The 23,433-nt window shown below is 44.0% G+C and overlaps 1 protein-coding gene across 3 annotated transcripts in view; it reads left to right on the top strand.

Moving 5' to 3' along the window:
• prkn (parkin RBR E3 ubiquitin protein ligase) overlaps nucleotides 1-23,433 on the top strand; it is an 833,127-nt gene that overhangs the window by 697,231 nt on the left and 112,463 nt on the right. For all 3 annotated transcript variants that reach the window (XM_033025724.1, XM_033025722.1, XM_033025723.1), the window contains 2 exons: nucleotides 7,770-7,831; nucleotides 16,981-17,130. In XM_033025724.1, the coding sequence (XP_032881615.1) occupies nucleotides 7,770-7,831; nucleotides 16,981-17,130 (212 nt within the window). The remainder of the gene's footprint in view (nucleotides 1-7,769; nucleotides 7,832-16,980; nucleotides 17,131-23,433) is intronic.

Below are 23,433 nucleotides of genomic sequence, written 5' to 3'. Positions count from 1 at the left end.
GTGTTCGTTTCACAGGCTTTTAGTTATCAGCGCTCCTCCCAGCGACAGGAGCTGTATTCTTAAGCTCGGCTAGGCACGCGTAGTTACAGGTTTTCAGTTTGTTTTTTACGATTTAAAAAACTATTTCACTCAACCTGCCTGGTCTCGCTTCAGTTTCAATAGGAGATGAGAAAAGCTATCATGTTTATTAAAAATTAACCGTGATGGCTGTTAGAAACAGATTTTGTGCCAGGATGGTTGGCTCTTTATCTCTCGTACCCAAGAAACTTAATACTGATTCTAAGGTATCATTGAAGAGGATTGGATTGATGAGAAACTGGCTAATACAATTCCTGTTTACAAATCAGGAAGCAAAAATAATTATTTGATCTTACTTCGTTGTTCCCAAATCATTCAGAATATAAGTACAGTCTGCTCAGTCTTAGCTATATTCAGTGATTCAGCCTCCACAGCTCTCTGGGGTTGAGAATTCCAAACATTCATAACGGTATTGTATGATGTTCTGAGAGAATAGATTATTCAACGTTTGATGGGGAGGAGTTAACTTCAAGACTTCCATTATGCCAAAATGGAGTCAATAACATGGATTCAAAATGTCCCAGCAGCTTTCTTAAGTTTAAGCCATGAGTGTTTAGAGTAAAGACTGGAAAAGTAATAACAAATTGGCCGAAGAAAAGGAAAGATTTTAAAGGAGCTATTTTAGAGGAGGAAGAAGTGGAGTGTGGCTCCACATGGGGATCATTATTGGTTCATTGTAGATGGTTAAACCCACAAACATATAGGCAAGACATCTTTAAGCTAGAAAGAGTACAGTGAAGATTTACGAGGGTGTTATAGTGAAGTTTTATGAGGGCCTGAGCTATGGGGAGAGATTGAGCAAGCTAGGACTTTCTTCAATGCCGCATAGGAGGCTGAGGGATGATCTTATAGAGGCATATAAAATAGTAAGATTAAACGAGAACTTACCAGTTTGAAGTTTGATCTGTATTTTATGAGGAGGAACGTTGAGGGAATACGTGAAGAACCCCGCTTCCAACGCATGCGTGTCATTCTTCAAAGCAGCGGTGTGAGGTCACAGAAAACTATAATGACCTAACATAGTAAGATTATCAAAGAGATACCAGTTTTTGATATGATCATAGGAGGGTGGGAGCGGAGGGTACGTATTCCCTCAACGTTCCTCCTCATAAAATACAGGTCAAACTTCAAACTGGTAAGTTCTCGTTTAATCTTACTATTTTACTTCGGAGTCACGTGAATGACTACGTGAAGATTTCAAAGCTCTGTGACCTCATGCCGTGGAACGAGTCCATGCTTCACAACTGCCTTCTTGAGTATTGGGAGAAAGATATCGTTAGCAATTTTTGAACACACCCATACAAAAACTTGTGTGATATTACAAAAAATAAATTGATTAAGTTGAAATCATAGCCCTGTAACCTTTCGGGCAAATTATATTATTGAACGTAACATGCTTTCAGAAATTGATGATGGATCCAAAACTGGTTTGTTATAAAACTTTTGGAAAGTCTTTCCCGATGACCATCCTGCCATTCTGAGGATTTGGTCTGTGGGCACCTCCAGAATTTTTGCTGCGGACGTCGCTGCAGCCCTGGTGGAATGAGATTTAAAACATTAGTGTCTATTCCTGCCATCTTTCGGACATATTTCAGCCACCTTGAGATAGTTTGGGTCGTGACCCTTTTGTGCGGTTTCTTGTAAGAAATTAACAGCCATTTCCTGACCTCGAATGATCTTGGTATTTTCCATGTATAATAGGATATGTTTGGCTATACACAGGCTTTCGTCATTTGGATATGCCATAAATTCGATCACTTGCCCCGATGAACCTGGTCTGTTTTGTTTTATTAAATCATGTATGACAAATACCAGTTTCTCGGGTGAGATCATCAAGCAGTCCAGCCTCAGTTTGTTTAATGACTGGACTCGTTGTGCGGTAACTAACGCCATGAGCATAACCATCTTCATGGTCAGTTTCCGAAGTGATAATGATGTTATCGGCGACCAACTTCTCAGCATGGTCAAAACGACACCCACATCCCAGATTCTGTAGTACCTGGTTTTTGGGGGTTTTGCATTAAATATGCCCCTCATAAGTTTTGTTACCAGGGGGTGCGTTCCCACCGTGTGCCGCTCCGTTCCTTGCGATAGGTAATTGGAGAGTGCACTTCTGGCACTATTAATGGCACTGTAGCCCAATCGCTTATCACAATGGAGGCTTGTTAGAAATTCCAATACGGCCGGAATGTTCTTGGCTCTTTGGTCTAGGTTGTTGTCAAAGCAGTATTTGCCCCATTTCTTGATATGTCCGAGGTACTGCTTTTGTGTTGACAGTCTTTGTGCTGATGTGATGGGATTCATAGTCCTGTCTGACAGCCCCATGCCGTGTAGTGGGTCTTTCAGACTCTACAAATCAACAAATCCATATTCTTATGGCATGGGTGACTGCCCTCAGTCACTGGATGAATTAGTAAATTTTGGCTATGTCCAATAAGGGAACATGGTTCTAACACCATCCCCTGTATAACCGAAACCACGGTTGAGTAGGCCAATCGGGTACTATGTGAATCCCAGATGCCGAATCTTGTTGAATTTTCCTTAGTATCCGATTGATGAGGCAGAACGGAGGAAATGCATAAAACCACCATTTCCCCCAATGCAGTGAGAAAGCATCTGTAGTTTCTGCCCCAGGGTCTGGTTCCCAGGACACATACCTTGGTAGTTGGTGATTCAACCTGGATGCAAAAAGATCAATATCTGGCGTACCATATTTTGCTGTAATTTCAGCAAATACTTTTTTATTTAACATCCATTCCGTGTTTTCGTTAAATTTGCGTGACCTGGTGTCTGCCACTGAATTTAGCTTCCTTGGTAGGTATGTTGCCGATATCCAAATGTTTCTTTGGATACACCATTTCTGTTGGTGTTAAGAAGCTTGCTGCAGTCCTCCTGTAGGGCTGCGGCTTTATCTATTGGTAAAGTTACTAACATATTGACCGTGTTAATGGTGAATGTATGTTCCACCTTTTAGTACCATAGTGGCCTCTGTTGGTTGCTTCATTGGTCTGTCAGAATGATCCATAAATTATTGAGTGACGCGTGTTAGCGCTCAGTAATTTGATTATGTAAAGGTCACGATATCATGTGGCTGGCACACACAGCCCCTAATGCCAATATTCTACTCCCAGTCTGGTGGATGGTTTAGTTCCCTGCAAGCATCCCTTAAGGCTGTACCCTTACTTATGGCAAAGTCACTGCCATGTGAACCAACCTTCTTCCTGCCTTAATTTAGTAAGAACCAGACTTCCTTAGTTACCAGTGGGTTTCTGTTTCCTTCTGGATCCCCGAGGCCGTGTGTTGTGGGTGTATACAGCTTCCAGCATAAGGCGATACCTTTGAGGACGATGTTTGGACGTCTAGGTGAGCTCCAGATTGGCTTCATCGTCCAACTCCTTGACCTTCTAGCTGGGTCACCTCCAAATAAAGGGTTTTGCTTGGAGGTTTGGGGTTAACGCAGGCCCGCGTCAATCCCGGTTGGATGTTCCAGGAGAATAAATAAATGGTTAGCACATTCATGGATTTACAATCCTCGGTGGCCAGCGACAGCTATGGCTAATGTTAGCCCCACCAGTTGATAGCAAGCCACGTGGTCTATGCTAGCTTTTAATCTGGTTAATAGATCTTCCCCAGTTAGCTTTAACTTATCTCTGTTGATTTCCCCTGAAACATAAAACAGACACTCCCTTGTGACTGCCAGATGAGGATGGAATATGCCATCAATTTTGACCTGCTAAATCCTTCATCTCAACATATAATTCCTGTATTTCTATCAGGAAATGACCAATAATGCACTCTATGACTTGGTGACTAAGAATGGCATCATCTCATAGTTACAGCAATATATCTATTACCTGTCCAGGACTTGACCCCAGCATTCTTCTGATAGAATAATCTGCAGGGGAGGGAGAAAGCATGATATAGCCCTATAGAAGGTGCTGCTTTCATCTCCTGGATCTGTCGTTCCCTCAAGCAATTCCCTGTAGTAATAGAAGTGAGCTACAGCCCTGTAAAAAGGTGCTGCCATGGGACTTACCCACTAGAGGCTTTCTTCTTGGACCTGCATCCCTCCAACGAGGTATGTTCTCCCAGGTGTAGGTCCTGCAGTGCCAACGCGGTGCAGTGTTCACGGCCCCTGTGCCGTCAGTACTTCCCTGCGGCGCTGCAACTGCAATTCCAGCGCGGTGCAGTGCCTACGGGCACTGAGCCGCCCGCACACCGTTGGCCTGAGCGTCCCTCAGGGAGTTCCAACATGTTTCCTTTCACCCCAGACTCACTGGAGGTGAGTAGTTCTGCGGCCCGTTCAGGGTCTGCCCGGAACTGATCCTCCGTGTTCTCCTCTGATGAGGAAAAAACACTGTGCAGCCCCCGAGACTGAGACTGGCATATGGGACGTCTTTTGCTTCGCTTCCCGCCCGGCCGAGAAGTGAATTTTGCCGGTGCGGGAGTGAAGTCGGGCACAGCTGTTTCCTCTCCGGAAGTTTCGCGTGCCGTTGCTGCTGCTGCCGGCTGCCCGCATTCCGCGGTTCTCCCCCGCCAGTTTTACGCAGCCTTCATGGATCCAGTCCATGTCTCCACCTAAAAGGTAAGTGGAAGGAACGCAGAGTCTCTTACCTGCTGCTCCCGACTTTCAAATTCTCCACTAGGGGAACATTGTTCCCCCTGCTGTGACTCGTTGCAATGCGTGTAGCGATATGACACGCATGCATTGGAAGCGGGGTTCTTCACGTAGTCACTCACGTGACTCCGAAGTAAAATCATAAGGGGAATAGATAGGGTGAATGCACAGAGTATTTTACCCAGGGCAGGGGAATCAAGTAATAGTTGGCATCGGTTTAAGGAGAGAGGGAAAAGATTTAATGGGAACCAGAGGGGTAACTTTTTCACTCAGAAGGTGGGGAGAATGTGGGACGAGCTGCTAGATGAAGTATTTTAACAGCAATAGTATATGGGTAGGAAAGGTTTAGAGGGGTATGGGTCAAATGCAGGCAAATGGGATTACCTTAGATTGTGCGTCTTCGGCATGAGTGAGTTGGGCCGAAGTGCTTGTTTTCATGCTGTATGGCGAAATGTGTCGAAATTCATGAAGTAGTTTAACAATTGTCAAATTATTCCAACAGAGTAAAAAAATTACAGGTCTAGAAGTTGTCCTGAGGAATAGTTGTATGGTTCGATTATTTAGCACAGATATACAGCACAGAAACAGGTCCATCGGTCCAACTCGGCCATGTTAATCAAGAAGTCCTATCTAAGCTAGTCTAATTTTCCCAGGTTTGGCCCATATCCTTCTACATCTTTTCTATCCACGTACCTGACCAAGTGTCTTTTAATATTGTTATAGTACCTGCCTCTACTATTTCCTTCGGCATTCATTCCATGTACCCTCCGCCCTTTGAATTAAAAACACAGAAACATAGAAAATAGGTGTAGGAGTAGGCAATTCAACCCTTCGAGCCAGCACTACCATTCAATATCATCATGGCTGATCATCCTAAATCAGTACCCCGTTCATGCTTTCTCCCCATATCCCTTGGTTCTGTTAGCCCTAAGAGCTATATCTGACCCTCTCTTGAAAACATCCAGTGAATTAGCCTCCACTGCCTTCTGTGACGGAGAATTCCACAGATTCGCAACTTTGCGTGAAAAGGTTTTTTCTCATCTCAGTCCTAAATTGCCTACCCCTTATTCTTAAACTGTGACCCCTGGTTCTGGACTCCCCAAACATTTTTCCTGCATCTAGCCTGTCCAATCCTTTGAGAATTTTATATGTTTCTATAAGATTCCCTCTCATCCTTCTAAATTCCAGTGAATATAAGCCCAGTCGATCCATTCTTTCATCATATGTCAGTCCCGCCATCCTGGAATTAACCTGGTGAACCTACGCTGCACTCCCTCAATAGCAAGAATGTCCTTCCTCAAATTAGGAGACCAAAACTGCACACAATACTCCAGGTGTGGTCTCATCAGGGTCCTGTACAACTGCAGTAGGACCTCCTTGCTCCTATACTCAAATCCTCTTGCTATGAACGTCAACATGCCATTTCCTTTCTTCACTGCTTGCTGTACCTGCATACTTACTTTCAGTGACTGATGTACAAGGACACCCAGGTCTCATTGCACCTCTCCTTTTCCTAATCTGACACCATTCAAATAATAATCTGCCTTCTTGGTCTTGCCACCAAAATGGATAACCTCACATTTATCCACATTATACTGCATCTCCCATGCATCTGCCCACTCACCCAACCTATCCAAGTCAGCCTGCAGCCTCATAGCATCCTCCTCGCAGCTCACACTACCACCCAGCTTTGTATCATCCGCAAACATGGAGATATTACATTTAATTCCTTTGTCTAAATCGTTAATGTATATTGTAAATATCTGAGGTCCCTGCACTGAGCCTTGCGGCACCCCACTAGTCACTGCCTGCCATTCTGAAAAGGACCCATTAATTCCTACTCTTTGCTTTCTGTCTGCCAATCAGTTCTCTATCCACGTCAATATCCTACCCCCAATACCATGTAATTCTGCACACTAATCTCTCGTGTGGGACCTTGTCAAAGGCTTTTTTAAAGTCCAGATGCACCACATCCACTGGCTCTCCCTTATTATCCCTTGTTACATCCTCAAAAAATTCCAGAGGATTAGTCATGATTTCCCCTTCATAATTCCGTGCTGACTTTGACCGATTGAATAGTTAAATCTAGATAAGTATTAAGTATTAACTCAGCGGGTCAGGCGGCATATCTGGAGAACATGGATATAATAAGAGGCCTGATCCAAACATCACCCATCCATGTTCTCCAGAGATGTTTCCTGACCCGCTGAGATACTCCAGTACTTTGTGTCTTTTTTCTTAGTTTGCCTAATCTCACCTCACAATTGAATTCAAGATATTATTACGATAAACCTACCCCACAATTGATTCAAGGCCAAAATATACTTGCAGACTTGTGATGCTCAGCACAGTTTAACTACCATATAACCTCTATGCATTTTCCAATCTTGGCAAATGGAATTTTATGTCCCTCTGGATCTGTAATTTCTAGATTACCAATTTTAAAACAGAGGGAACTTGGATATTGTGCACGTTTTTGATGTTTTGCTTGTGCTTGCTATTACTATTATTTTGTTTTATATTTTATAATACATTCTTCCAACTATATTTAAACCTCTGCAGATTTTTGAAGACTGTGAGGGTATTAAGGAGCAGAGGGTATTGGATTATAATGTCCCTTCAGAATTTGTTCCACCATTTTGAATGCTTCTCGGATGTGGAGGGTGCTGTGACTTGTGAACTAAACTACTCAGAAGCTGAAGCTGGTCGATATAAAAATCTTTTTCATCAAAAGAAAATGCCATTCTCCTGGACACACCCTCGGTTGAATCTCCAAATTTGAAAAACATTTTTTAATATTGTTAAGATCAAAGATAACAGCAAATTAGTAAGGGTGTCAGGGCTTATGGGGAGAAGGCAGGAGAACAGGGTTGAGAGAGAAAGATAGATCAGCCATGTTTGAATGGTGGAGTAGACTTGATGGGCCGAATGGCCTAATTCTGCTCCTATCACTTATGAACTTATGATATTGATTAGAAAAACGACCATAATTTTCTTTATTAGCTTTGCTATTTTCCAATCTTTTTTATGGAACCAAAAGTTACACATCATTCTTTCTGTCCTTTATTTACAGCTGGCTGTCAAGATTCACTCATTAAAGAAGCACATCACTTCAGGATACTTGGAAACGACCAGGTAAGTTCATTGTTTGCGGATAGTTCTTTCCTGTCACAAAGTAAGGCTTGGGGGCGAGACAGCTCCTGATATATCTACAGGGTACAGGTTTGTGCATTGTGAGCCCATGTGACTTAAAATGGAGAAAACAAGCAAGGTATTTGAGAAAAAAACTCCTCTACACCTTGACAGGTTGTCAGTTGTACCTGTGGTATTTCCAATGTTTTGTCACGTTGGTCGATTTGTAATTGAGTGTTCTGTGCCTTATTGGTCCCACAAATGGTTAAAACCAATTGTGCCACAAAAGGAAATTGAATAATAAATGATCAGATTCTGAGACAAGAGGGCATAGATTAGGTGTCTAAAGCCAGAGGGTATAGATTTAGTGTGAGGACTAAGAGGTTTAGAGGATAGACTTCAGAGTTAATGTACAAAGGCCACAAGTGCTAGAGTAACTCAGCAGGTCAGGCAGCATCTCTAGAGAACATGGATGGATGACATTTTGGGTAGAGATTCTACTTCAGACACGTTTAGATGGATCTGAGGAAGTTCCTCGTGTCTCTAAATTTTAGCCTGGCCTTCTTTACAGAAAGAATGATCTGGCATATGTAAACACAAGGAATCGCAGATGCTGGTTTACAGAAAAAGACATAAAGTGCTGAAGTAACTCAGCTGGTCAGGCAGCATCATCGTACTGCCTGACCCCCACTGAGTTACTCCAGCACTAGTGCCAAGGTCTGGTTTATGCTTGATTAAAACACAGATTTTTCCTGGCTATTGACCTCTAACCTGCTGAGTGTTTTAAATGCTGCAGTATCCAACACAATGATGCCTGCATTTCATTTCCATAGATAATTGTTCATTTTCTATCTTGTAGTCAGTTCAAATTAACGTCAAATTGTTGGGAACATTAAGAAAGCTTTAATGAGGTATAAATGGAGTTCTGGGATTTCCATATGCTGCCCAAACAATGCAAATAACACAATCTCGGAGAATAGTCCCCGTTGTACTATTGTTGTTTTCTCATTTCTGATCGTCTATTCTTAATGAACTCTTTGTGCAAATTACTCACTTAGTATCTAATTATTGGTGAAACTATAAGCAGAAGCAACGTGGAAGAGAAATGTTGAAAATGAGCAATTCTAAATCCCTGGTGCTTGCATTGCCATCCAGCTGCGTGCAGCGTACCTAACAGTCTGGAAAGGATGTGACACGTTTTAAGATGCAAGGCTTGTTTGCTTAATTCGTTGGGGATCTGCATGGTCTGTTTAAAAGCCAGGGTTTCTCATTCCATTCTAACTGGGTTGGGTCCCGTATCTCAGTCGTATAAGGACTGGATTCTACCTCATTCCCTTGTTCCTATATCAAATTGGAAGCTGCCGACAAGATTGGAAAGCAGCAGCACCATTTAGTGTCATGCAGGCATCATTGTGTTGGATACTGCACCATCAGAACTTGTCAGTTTTATACGTTTGTTAAACAGAATTACTGGCTCTGTGACTTTAATTAACGCTCTTCATTGATTTGGAAGCAGCTGGATTTCCCAATCCTCCATCAGACTGGACAATTGGACCCCTGAGAGTTGTTGTTGCCAACTCCTAGTTTTGCCTTTCCATCAGGGCACTGGTATAACTCTGCTTCTGTGTGATGCCAGGGTCCATCAAACAAGTTAACTCACCTTATCCCTCTGTCTCTATCTCAAAATGCATGTTGCTCAGCTTTCTTGGCATCCGTCTTCTTTCCAAATTCCTCTCCAGCCAGCCCTGGCACCAGGTAGACAACATTCTCTTTAAGTCTCTTGTTTATGTCGCAAATAATGCTAGTTTAGAACTCCAATTGTGAATGTTGTTTTTATCAGCATGATACAACTGAAAATCAATATTTTCTGGAGTTAAGCAACCACTATTAGATCATTGCCATGGCTTTTGAAATGCCAAGGTTCTTATGAGTTATCGGTGCACCCTGTACAATTTCTGCATCAGTTGCATTAGGTTAATACTGTTCCTAGTGTGACGTTCTGTTTAGTTTGGGTTACCTCAAAGGAAGTACCTCCCATCCATTGCCCTCACCATTCCATCCCCATACTGCACTCTTATCCACTGTCCCAGTGGCACTGAAACCAAGCATTTGATCTGCAGCCTCCTTTACCCTCTCTCTCCCCCTCCTCTCTCTTTCTCCATACTCTGTCTCCCATCTGTCTCTCCCCCTCCCTCACTCAAACCTCTGTTTCTTTGCTTTCTCTCTCTCTCTCTCTCTCTCTCTCTCTCACACACTGTTTCTGTGGCAGGAAATTTGTGGAATTCCCTGCTACAGAGGGCAGTGGATGCCAAATCACTGGAAGGATTTAATAGAGAGTTAGATAGAACTCTAGGGGCTAGTGGAATCAAGGGATATGGGGAGAAGGCAGGAACGCGTTATTGATTGGGGACGATCAGCCATGATCACAATGAATGGCAGTGCTGGCTCGAAGGGCTGAATGGCCTCCTCCTGCATCTATTTTCTATGTATCTATGTCTCGCTCGCTCTCTCTCTCTCCTTCCCTCCCACCTTCCCTCCCTTCCAAGACCCCACTCCCTTGCTATTTTATCTCTCTCACTTTCCTCTCTCTCATATCCCCCATGCAGTACCATATCCAGCCAATGAGCACTCTGCTGTCTGTGGCCAGTTTGATGCGCACAAATAGGCTGCTGCATTTTCTATTTTGCAACAATGACTACATGCTGAATGCGCTTCAATTGTATGCCAGGTTCTGTACGTCACGGCATGAGTTCATATACTTTTTTTTTGACACCTCACCTCCCCGTGTTCCTCTTGCATTGTCAGACGTGGCTAATTAGGAGACAATCTCAATTGCTCTTTCTATTGGCATGTGTGCCTGCTCCTTCACACCAGTGAAGCCCCTGAGTCCATGAAGCATTCAGTTCTGTTCCCCAGCTGTTTGCAGGCAAACCATTACAACATCTTCATCTCAATTTCTCACCGCTAACCACTGACACTTGCAAACAACTGCTTTTATATCCTTATTTATGTGGAATGTGGATTAAAAATGTGGATTGAAAATGCTACAGAAGGTTACGGGTGGCGCAGTTATTAAATTATTGACCGCCATAAATCAAAGTGGTGGCACAGTGGTGCTGTAAGTATGCATCTGCCTCACCGCTCCAATGACCACGGTCTATATGGGATTCGCACGTTCTCCCTGTCACCACATGAGATGCCTCCAGGGTGCTGCAGCTTCCTCCCAAATCACAAAGATGTGCCGGTTAATTGACTGCGGTAAATTACCCTGATATAAAAAGCTGATGGGACTGTCAAAGTACGATATCAATGAGATGTGTGTGTAGATAGGTTAGAGGGAATCATATTAAAATCTCAGTGGTCCCTATTAATAAAAGAATCTATTAAAAGCTAATATTAATATCCCATTATTTAAAAATAATAATAATATCCTATTAAACCTGTATCTTGGTACACGTGACAATAATAAACCAATACCAATAATACCTAGGCAAGACCTTTCCAGACCTGGCAGTGATTGTGTATGAACATTCTATCCAAAGCTAGTTCAAAATGTCTGCTTGTCAAGGGAAATTTCCTAATAAGGTTCAAATATGGATACCATTTGTTGTCAGATATGTGCGGGGCAAGTTTTTTTACACAGCGGGTAGTAAGTGTCTGGAACGCACTATCGGAGGTAGTGGTTGAAACGGATATGATAGTGGCATTTAAGAAGCTTTTGGATAGATACATGGATTTGCAGGGAATGGAGGGATATGGATTATGTGCAGGCAGATAAGAGTTGGACTTGGCATCATGTTCATCACAGACATTGTGGGCCAAAGGGCCTTTTTCTGTGATGTACTGTTCTATATTTTGTGTTCTAATTTTGTCATTATTCAAATATAAAGATAAAAACAACCTTGTCAGACAAAAACAAATCTATCTTCTTCTTGCGCATGAAACATAAACCAAAGGAATAGTTAGATCTCAAGCCGGGTGTTGAGCAGCCAGGTTGTTGTCTCTGCATCAATGTCTACCAGGCCCCGAGCTCCATTTGGTGGGTGGTAGAGCGGACACTCAGAGATGACATGGTTGGCTGTCTGTTGTTCTGCTCCGCATTCACAGGCTGGGCTCTGGTGGAGCTCCCATCTTCAGATGCTGGCATTGAAACGCCCAACTCCAGTACAAAGTCTGTTGAGCTTCACCCATGCTCCTCTGGGGAGGTCAGACCCTGGACAGCTTTTACCTGGTGAAGAGATGTAGCTGTGTAATGGAGATGAGGTTGCCTTCCACTCCTGTGACCACTTGGTGGCTATCCAGTGTGCTTCTGCCTCAGTTGGCTAGATGGATGCTAGGAGTTGTTGTACAAAAATCTATTGTACATGGTCTAGTGGTCAGTGCTTTTGCTAGTCTATAAATAACATTGCTACCTTTTATTCAAACATTCCACTGCATACATCCAACTTCAATGTTAATTAATCGATCCCCACCAGGTGAATTGTGGAGCAGACGAGCTGTGAGAAAACATGCAGTGCTTCTGTATTCAATCAGGTGATCTAAAACAGGCTCTTTAAATAAAAGCTGACAGTTCATGGGCATATCCACTGCCACAGGGAATAGAACATGAGATTAAACCACAAGATGACCTCTCGAGCCTGTCCCACCATCCAGTTAGATCAGGGCTGATCTCCAGCTATACTTTGCTGCCTGAGCCCATACTTCCTCATTACATTGAACATTGAACATTGAACACAGAACAGTACAGCACAGGAATGGGCCCTACGGCCAATAAGGTTTGTGTTGAAAATGATGCCTAGCTGAACTGATCTCATCTGCCTGTGATTGATCCATATCCCTTCATTCCCTGCAAATCCACATGCCTATCTAAAAGCCTCTTAAACACCACTATTGTATCTGCCTCCACCACCATCCCTGGGAATGGGTTCCAGGCCCCCACCACTCTCTGTGTAAAAAAACATGCCCCGTATATCTCCATTATATTTTTCCCCTCTCACCTTAAAGTTTTTCCCTCTAATGTTGGACTTTTCCACCCTGGGATAAAGGTTCTGATTGGCTATCCTATTCACAGTCACAACCAAAATAAGTGATCATTTGCAGCTCTGAGGTAAAACAATGTTCCGATGAATCACAATCCTATGTGTGAGGAAATTTCCCTTCTACTCAATACCAAATATCCTTATACTTCAACTTTGACTACTGACTGCAGACTGTTTTAATGGGAGAAATAATCTATTTGTTTTACCAAGCCCTCCCAAGCTATTATGTTCCAAGATTATCCTTCATATTTTCGGAATAACTCCTTTATTCAATCTTTCTTCATAACATTTCTCTATTTTCACCCCATATTTCCTCAAAACACTGGAGGCTATTTGGCACATCATCTTTCATCCCCCCCATTAATATTTCCTTGCAATCGATTCTCCTGCATTCTCATCAATTCTCCCCAGGTTCTACCACCTACACACTAGAGCAATTTTTACAGTGGCCAATTATACCACCGACTCACAAGTCCTTGGAATGCGGAATGAAACCAGCGCACCAAAGGGCCTGTTTCCAAGCTGTCACTCACTGTGATTCACCCAGAGGAAACCTACACAGACACAGGGAGAAAGAGCAAACTCCACACATAACATCGGAGGCTCGGATTAAATTCGGTTCACTGGCGATATGAGGCTATAACTTGCAACCCAACAGTATGAATATTGAATTCTCCAAATAATAACTCCCCCTTTTCTCCTGAAAAACTACATCCTCAGTACACACACATTTCTCCCACTACCCCATTGCATTTCACTCCTCTTCTTTCCATATCATAGTCATAGAGTTGTGCAGCATGGAAAAAGGCCCTTTGGCCCAATTTGACCTTGCTGACCAAGATACCCCATCGAAACTAGTCCCATTAGCCTGCATTTGGCCAATTCCCCTGTTAACCTTTCCTGTCCATTAACCTGTCCAATTGTCTTTAAAATATGATGAGAGTACCTGCCTCAACTACTTCCTCTGGCTAGTCATAACGCCATTTTAATCTTCTTTTCACTTCTTGCCTTTGTCACTTGCTATCCCTTCTGCCAATTACCACACCGCCCCCAATTGTATCCTCCAATCACTCACCGGCTTTATCCTGCCCCCACTTCTCTCTTCCAGCTTTCTCCACTCTACTCAAATTAGTCTGAAGAAAGGTAACGACCCGAAACATTGTCTGTCCGTCCCCTCCACAGATGGTGCCCGACTCACTGATTTCCTCCATCACTTTGTGTTTTGCTCGAGATTCTAGCATTTATGTCTCTAGCTTCCTCTTCATAACTATTTGATTATTCATTCTTATTCTGTCTGTACATAACCATAATTATTTAAACTTTTGCAGGATTGCAAATTACTAGCAGGGAAAACAATTGCCATTTGCATAGCACAAGTAACACACAAATATCCAAAGGAGCTACCTTATCAGGTTATCATTGATGTAAAACAACCTGTTCTCCATTCCTCAAGAGCCTCTCAACGTTTGATTCCGTGAAGCAGCCCTAGATATTTTCACGTTTCCATTTGAATCCCCTTAAAGTGTTTGATTTTGAGCAGTATATTCGCAACATCCAACATAAAGTAGCAGGTTTTTTCTGTGGGCAATAAGTGGCCTCAGCGAGTTCAAGATCACCTCACCAGAGACCGGTACTGCTGGAAAACAGGAGCTTGTCATTCATGAGATTTGAACAGCAGATCCAGAGTTGAAAGGCCAGCATGCTGAGCAGCACATCATCTAACCCCACAAAATAAAAACATGCACTGAAATATTGTGTGGATATGGCTCTGAGACTGTCATGTGTAAGCAGGTAGCTCTGCTATTTCACATCAACCAGTAATAAGATGGAGTGAGCAATATCAGTGGACAAGGGACTATCGATTATTTGCCAGCTAAGGTCACAGGGTGTTGAATGTCACATACAGAAACCTGGTGGCAACTCGCTGAGACCAAGGTGCCCCAGTATGTAAGTTCCTGCCTCTCAGGTTTCAACTCTACCCTCTCTTTTGATTGCACTGAACTATCAGACCATGTCTAACCTGCACTTTGTTTTCTGTGTCACTCAGACTTTGCTTACCTCCCTGTTTTAAAAATTGCATTAAGCTTAAAAGAAATGGGTCAAACACAGGCAACTGAGACTAGCTTGGATGGACATCTTAGTCGGCATGGGCAGATTGGGCCGAAGGGCCTTTTTCTGTGCTCTATAACTATGGCTTTATTTGTAAAGAAAATACTGATTATTTACCAGATAATGAAAGAGAGTCTGAAAAAGGGTCCCGACCCAAAACGTCATCTGTCCATTCCATCCACAGATGCTGCCTGACGCCCTGAGTCACTCCAGCACTTTGCGTTTTGCTCAATATTCAAGCATCTGCAGTTCAGAATATCTCCATAATGCTTCAGATGCAGGAATAAGCTCCTGGACAAAATAATGTCTCTACATTTTGCATCAATTTTTCTGTGCAGCCTTTCAGTCACAAGTACTCAATATTAGGGAATGTATTTGCTATCAGTGCAGGCAATGGAAATCAGATTTTAATTTGAAGACTGTTTGTCACTCAAACCCACTTCACCTTTTGCTTTTGCAGGTCGTTCCTTATACAACACCCTCTGTGTGAAAAAGGTGTTCCACATGTTCCTATGAAATATTTTCCCTTTCACCTTAAAGCTATGTCCCCTGGTTCTTGATTGCTTTATCCTAGGAAACAAATGATAGTGCTTTCACCCTATCTATGCTCCTCTTGATGTTAAGAACAAAATCAATTGAAATAGGAATGGGTTGATTTTCTGAATGATAGCGTGTGACAGCCTAAGAACAAACAATGGTACATGAAAGTAGCAGGAAGGGCACAAGCAGGGCTAATTGACTTTTCTATTCAAAATGGTTGGCTTTGATTTATGAATTTGTATTGGCATTCAATTTTACATTGTAGGTGGATGGATGATGATGGTAATCAAGGGGCTGTTGATAAATGGGAAGTTGGGATTGGTTTTCCTAGAATAACAGTCGGGTAAACTGGATACAATTAGCCTGACTGAAGAGGTAGTGTCCAAGTTGCCCTCTCTCTTCTCCCCTTCTCATCAACGTCTACTCATCATATAAATGTATGTTTACATACTTGGCTAATAAATTAATTACAATTACAATTAAATGGTTGCTTTCATCGTTACAAAACTATCTCCCAGAGTGGGCCAGGTAGCTACGTCGAACGGTCTGCCTTTCTGTGGTCTGTTCTGTTGCATTTTCTGCGCTGCATGCTGTTCATTGTGTGCATGCAGTCACGTGTGCACAGACTGTGCATGGGCCATGTCATCAGTCAGAATCCAATGTTGCTCAGAAGTTATGCTTTGTTCCGATTTGTGAAATACAACTGCCACAATTGTCTGCTACGGAGAGAACAGGCGAGAACCAGAGGCATTCCCATCTGCCGGACGGATTCAATGGGCCAGGCAGCATCGGTAGAGAAAATGGTCTAGGTTGTCCCTCAGATTGTTATTAAATCTTGCCCTTCTCACCTTAAACCTATGCCTTCTGATTCTTGAGTCCCCTACCCTTTTCATTCTCTTCAAATTCTAAAGTGATAAAAGAATAGTGCAATTCTCCAATTTTAGGTAAATAATCTCCAAAAAACACCCCACTCTTTTGCTTTCTTCCCCTCCCTTCTTCTTTGCGGATTTGCACCATTTCTCCCCTTCCGCCCGCACCCCCTCCCCTTCACCGATATGCCATCTTGTGGCTTCACAATTTGCACTACTCCTTCCAATTCTGGCCTTTGTCCAACTATCTGCCTATCAAAGAAATCCTTGCTTGTATCCACCCATCACTTGCAGATCTTTGTCCTTTCCCACACCTCTTCCAGCTCCCATCCCACCCCCCCCCCCCCCCCCCCCCCCCCCCCCCCCGCTACGATAATCAGTCTGAACAAGAGTCCTGGCCCGAAAGTTCACCTGTCCACGTTCTCTATAGATGCTGCCTGACCTGCTGAGTTGCTCCAGCAATTTGTTTCTTTTTTTTGCAAACCAGCATCTGCAGTTCCCTGTGTCTCCAGTATAGTATAGGTTGCTGCCTGTAGTTGATGTCAGATGTCAATGTGCCATTGTGATATAACTGCTGTATACCTTCCATCTGCAGTATGATCGTTATCAGCACTATGGAGCGGAGGAATGTGTGCTGCAAATGGGTGGGCTACTTTGCCCAAGACCAGGCTGTGGAGCTGGCCTGCTTCCCGATGGAGGCCTACGCAGAATAGAATGTCTGCCACAGAACGGACTGGGCTGTGGGGTAAGTTCCAACCATATCACCTGCTTGATCTGGATGTAATGCTGATCTCTCCAATGGCAATTTAAATTGTTGTCAGTGCCAATAAAATTAGAGAGGGAAAGCTGGGTTGTCAATGCAATTTACAAAGTGACCAGTGATTACAGTGATCGATGGACAATCAGAACCATTTTCCCAGGTTAGAAATGGCAAAAACTAGAGGGCATAGCTTTAAGGTGAGAGGGGCAAAGGAGATGTGCAGAGCAAGTTTTTTTATAGAGAGGGTGGTGAGTGCCTGGAATACGCCGCCAGGGCAGCTGGTAGAGGCAGATGTGATAGTAGCATTTAAGAGGCTTTTAGATAAGCACATGGGTATGCAGGGAATGGGGGGGTAGAATTATGTGCAGGTAGATGATATTAGTTTATCTTGGCATCATATTCGGCATGGACATTGTGGGCTGAACAGCTGTTCCTGTATTGCACTGTCTATGTTAGAAAATGTGCCAGAGGGTGGATCTAATGTACGAATTTAACACCCCACCCAATATTCCATGGTACATCCTTTAGGCTGAGAGAGTGCACAATATTTATTGTTCTGGAGCCGGGCCCAGTTTTGACATGTCAGTGATATAGCGTTCAAAGTGTGCATGATTGGTAACAGCAACTGGTGATGTCCATGAATCGCAGACTTCAAGCAGTCAGTGCATGCAAAGGATATGCAACAAAATACTAAACATGACTACTTTCATTTACATTACATTGCTGTGTCCCAAACATTATGGTGCCCTGAAATGGGGGGGACTATGTATAAACACTGCTGTAATTTCTACATGGTGAAACCAAAATGTATAAAAATGGCCTTTATTAAAATCTGACAATGTGCACTTTAACCATGTTTTCTATTACAAATCTCAAATTGTGGAGTACAGAGGCAAATAAATAAATGATGGGTCTTTGTCCCAAATATTATGGAGGGCACTGTGTGTCTATTTTGAAATCCCTGTTTACTAATTTCATCCATTTTCTTTATCTATCAGTATCTTTTTTTCTTATTTAATGCTTCTATCTGTACTGCTTGCAAAGCTGCTTATCAATGGCAAATTTGTGATTTTCTACCCTATCTTCTCCCATTTATAATATAGAGAATATTTGTGTTCTGATCACAGCTAATTACTGGACTGCCTGAGTCACAACCTGGCAATGTGCGTGCCTGCACATGATCTCTGCACTTTGCTGCTATCTACTCAGTCAATTTCCAAGTAGGATCAATAATTTGCCTTCAGCTCCATAACTTTCAGCTTTAGTCAACAGTCTCTGAAAAAGGGACTTCCTGGCCTTTCTGGAAGTTAATTTACATAACATCAATAGATTTTCTTCAGTTCAAACTTTAGTTACTTCTTCAAAAAATAGCTTTCAACTTTCTTTATGACTGTCCACTATTGACTCCATCTACACTTCACGCTGCCTTGGAAAAACAGTGAACATAATCAGACTTGTCCCACCCAGGCTATTCCTTCTACTCCCTGCTCCTGTCAGGCAAAATGTAGCATACGTGTCTACGTTGATATCACTGTCAAGTTGTTCTTGTCAAGTGGCAAGTTTTTTACAGTAGGGTGGTAGGTGCCTGGAAAACACTGCCAGGGTGGTTGTGAAGGCAGCTATGATAGGGGTATTCAAGAAGCTTTTAGATAGACACATATTTACATGTATAAACCATGTTTAGTACAAGATTTACATATCTGTTGTGCTTCTGCAAGTAAAATATTAATTGTTCCATTTCGGGACATATGACAATAAAACACCCTGGACTCTTAAATGGGTTTTGGATATTTAAACAAAGGAGAAGAAAAGGACACAAATCTGTAATGGATACAAGTCTGAAGGAGGGTCCCGATCCAAAATGTCACCTATCCATGTTCTCCATGAATGCTGCTTGATCTGCTGAATTGCTCCAGCACTATGTGTCTTCATATGTAAGAGGCCTTGTTCTGATGCTGAATGTTAATGGAGTGCAGTGGCAGAGGTTTATCAGCGGTTTATCATTTCTTCAGAGGACAGACTAGCTGAGCAACGGCTTCTCAGTTAATCAAAGGCCCGATAACAAATACTAAATTTGTTACCGTCTGCTGCAGCCTGGTGCATAACTACACTTCTCCTTTAGGAATAAGAGGTTGCCTCATCTGAACATGTCAAAGTATGCTGCTCTCAAGCAGTGCGATTTCTGTTTCAGTCCTGGATTACATTCATTCCCATGTGGCTCACCCTTCCTGTGTTAAGTATTCCTTCTGTGTCCTACGCTTAGCACTGATTGTGTGGAATATAATAAATGGCCAGCAACATTTGCATCTTTTGGGGAGAATATCTACTTCCCACCTCAAAGGATCAATTATGAACTAAAATATTGATTTGAGTGAATCCTAATTCTAATTCATTAATATATTTTGTATTTTTAAATTCAGTCCATGTCTTTGAATATGTATTGCAGCAGTCAGGGCAAATTGCATTATCTCTGGGACCTGTGTTTAATGATAGTCTAAATTAATGCCAGAACAGTTTCTTTGCACAGCTAATCTAACAGTCCCAACTAATCAATTTGGGCAAATTAATTTAACCTATTTTTCATATATTGCATTATCGTAACACTCAATTGCCTCCTCTGTTAGCTTTGAAATGACAATAAGGCTTAAGAATTGTCATTCTTCTGTTATCATTGTCTGTACACTGCCTGTGACACCCCTGGTCTTTCCCACATTAGACTCTTACACCTTTATCCACATGCTCAGGCACTTGAATGAATGATGTGCATGGTTGTCAATTGAAGTCTACCCCTTGCAAAATTCTCTTCTTCCTTATGACATCCACAATAAATGGAGAATCCCAACATTGTCCCATAATCCCAACCTAGTTACTGTTGTTCCTTCTCTCTCCATTCCCCCTCTCCCCTTCCATTTTTATCCCTCCGTCTGGCTTTATATTTCACTCCACTTTCTTCCTTGTCTTTTGTTTCCGTTCATCTCTAGCCTTCGTCAGTTTCTCCACCCATCTGTCACTCAACCCCTCACTCAAAATCCACCTAATCTTAGAGCAGAGCAAGATGGGTTACTCTCACGCAAACATGTAGTACGCTCATGGGCAGATTCATGGGTGATTCATGGACCCATTTAGCAACCAGCCCCCGCCATCTTGCTCCGCCATCTTGCTTCCGGCCAAAGATCGGATCTTTGTTTCCGCCTCCGCTCCCGTATCTTCGCTTTGGTCTTTGACTTGGGCGGGGAGAGGGAGTGTGGGGCCCGGGGCAGCGGGAGAGGGAGTGTGGGGCCCGGGGAGAGGGAGTGTGGGGCCCGGGGAGAGGGAGAGGGAGTGTGGGGCCCAGGGCAGCAGGAGAGGGAGAGGGAGTGTGGGGCCCGGGGCAGCGGGAGAGGGAGTGTGGGGCCCGGGGCAGCGGGAGTGGGAGTGTGGGGCCCGGGGCAGCGGGGAGAAGGAGTGTGGGGCCCGGGGCAGCGGGAGAGGGAGTGAGCGGCCCGGGGTCAGCGGGAGAGGGAGTGAGCGGCCCGGGGAGAGGGAGTGTGTGGCCCGGGGCAGCGGGAGAGGGAGTGTGTGGCCCAGGGCAGTGGGAGAGGGAGTGTGGGGCCCGGGGCAGCGGGAGAGGGAGTGAGCGGCCCGGGGAGAGGGAGTGTGCGGCCCGGGGAGAGGGAGAGGAAGTGTGGGGCCCGGGGCAGCGGGAGAGGGTGTGTGGGGCCCGGGGCAGCGGGAGAGGGAGTGTGGGGCCCGGGGCAGCGGGAGAGGGAGTGTGGGGCACGGGAGAGGGAGAGGTGGTGTGGGGACCTGGGCAGTGGGGAGAGGGGGTGTGGGGCCGGTGGCAAGGGGAGAGGGAGTGTGGGGCCCGGGGCAGAGGAGGGAGTCGGGCAGCGGTGAGAGGGTGGGGCCCGGGCGCGGGAGAGGGAGTGTGGGGCCCGGGGAGAGGAGAAGGAGTGTGGGGCCCGGGGCAGCGGAGAGGGAGAGGGTTGGGTGCGGGAGAGGGGAGTGTGGGAGGGCAGGGAGAGGAGTGTGGGGCCCGGGGCAGCGGGAGAGGAGTTGAGCGGCCCGGGAGAGGGAGTGTGCGGCCCGGGGAGAGGGAGAGGAAGTGTGGGGCCCGGGGCAGCGGGAGAGGGAGTGTGGGGCCCGGGGCAGCGGGGAGAAGGAGTGTGGGGCCCGGGGCAGCGGGGAGAGGGAGTGTGGGGGGAGACGAGGGAGTGCCGGGGTGGGGGGGGGGGGGGGGGGGGGGGAGAGTTGAGGGGTGGGATAAGGCCTAGTGTGTGTGAAGTTGCGGGGAGGTTTACAATGTTTCTTATTTAATGTCCCTTGTCTGGTCTGAAATAAAGTTCCTCATTGGATCAGAAGAAATATAATTGTGTGTGTTATATGATTATATACATTTATATCACATTCATGTATGTGTGTTTATAAACATTTTATTCTTTAACAAGAATTAACAGAATTATGAACTAACAGAATTATGAATCTAACCCTATATCACACACAAAAACTTCCTCCGCAATGTTAATTACCCTGCGAGTCGGGTCGGGTAGGTACAATGATGTTACTACAAAATCAACTCAAACACTGCTTGTGAGCCATTTAAAAAGAAATGATTTAAAAAACATTAAAAAAGACAATTACCAGAGTCAAATTTTATTCTTGACAAGAAGTATGAACTGACAGAATTATGAATCTAACCCTATATCACACACACAAACTGTTGCCCCGCAACATTGATTACACTGCGAGTCGGATCGGGTCAGGTAGGCTCCGGTTACTAAAATGGGCGGTGAAAAATGCCCAGGATCCCCTCCGTAGCGTACTACACGTCAGCCCATTGTATTTCGCAGGAGTGGCCTATCTTGCTCTGCTCTAAGATCTTTGCTAATACTTGCCAGGCTTAGTCCCATCCCCACCTCCCTATTGCAGCTTTCTCTCCCTTACTCCATCTATCTGAAGAAGGGTCCCAACCTGAAATGTCATCCGTCTATTTCTTCCACAGATGCTGCTTGACTCGTTCCTCCAGCACTTTGTGTTTTGCTCAAGATTCCAGCATCTGCATTTCTTTTCATGATCTGAGCACATTGTCCATCTCACGACTCACTTTGCAGCATCCGCAGATGATCTTGAAAAACAATTTGGTCAAGAGAGATTGTTTTGAACAACTCCAGAAACAAATGTTGTTATGCAGTTAACAATTTAATGAGAACAATGTACCCATTCCTGGGTGAGTTTCAACCCCTGGACAATTCAACCATTGACTTTATGGTGGAGATTTAATTTACACCTGCACCTTATCCCTGAGTAAAACACCCTAAATTACATAAACATGGTGGAACATCCACCACCACACTTGGCAGCGCATTCCAGGCACTCATCACCCTCTGTGTAAAAAAACTGCACATCTCCTTTAAACTTTGATCATCTCACTTTAAAACTATGCCCTCTAGACTTTGACATTTCCACCCTGAGAAAAAGGTTCTGGCTTTATCTATGCCTCTCATTATTTTATATACTTTCACCAGGTCTCCCTTCATCCTGGTGAAAACAATATAAATATGTCCAATCCCTCCTTGTAGCTAATCCCCTCCTAATCCAGGCAGCATTCTGGTAAACCTGTTTTGCACCCTTTTCAAAGCCTCCACATCTCCCTCTGATAGAGTTGCCGTTGTTGGACTACTGTAAATGCCTGTGAGAATTTAGGATCAAAAGAGTTCTTTAAGCCAGTGTGGCTGTCGCACAGGAAAGCCCGACAATGTTGTTTCTAGGACTTTTGTAAACAGCAATAGTGTGATACTTTTCAATCTAGTAAAATAATTTCTATGTGAATTCTGAAACCCTTCACTTCTCTCTCCCTTGGTTTAACATTTCACTCCTCTCCTTATCTGGGACGCTTTTGTCTCCTTTTCATCTTTGGCCTTTGTCACTTACTCCATCCATCTACCATTCAAACCGCACTCACCTACAGTATATTCACCTATCACTGGCCAGGTTTTGTCCCGCCTTCACCTCTTGTATCCAGTTTTCTCCCTCCTTCTACAGTCAGTCCGAAGAAGGGTCCCAACCCAAACCATTGTCTGACCATTTCCCTCCATAGATGCTGCCTAACCCACAGAGTTTCTCCAGCACTTTGTGTTTTGCTCTAGATTCCAGCATCTGCAGCTCCTTATGTCTTTCTTTATTTTCCTTTTTCATGACACTGCAAATCCCATTTATCCACTCAACCAACATCCTCATTATCAGTGTCCATTTTTTTTTCAGTCCTCCATCACTGTGTTCCCTTCCTTACCCTGCAAGATTAATGGGACA

The sequence above is a fragment of the Amblyraja radiata genome, chromosome 8 (genome assembly GCF_010909765.2).
Source record: "Amblyraja radiata isolate CabotCenter1 chromosome 8, sAmbRad1.1.pri, whole genome shotgun sequence".
NCBI lineage: Eukaryota > Metazoa > Chordata > Chondrichthyes > Rajiformes > Rajidae > Amblyraja > Amblyraja radiata.
This window is presented reverse-complemented; position numbering and strand designations above follow the sequence as displayed.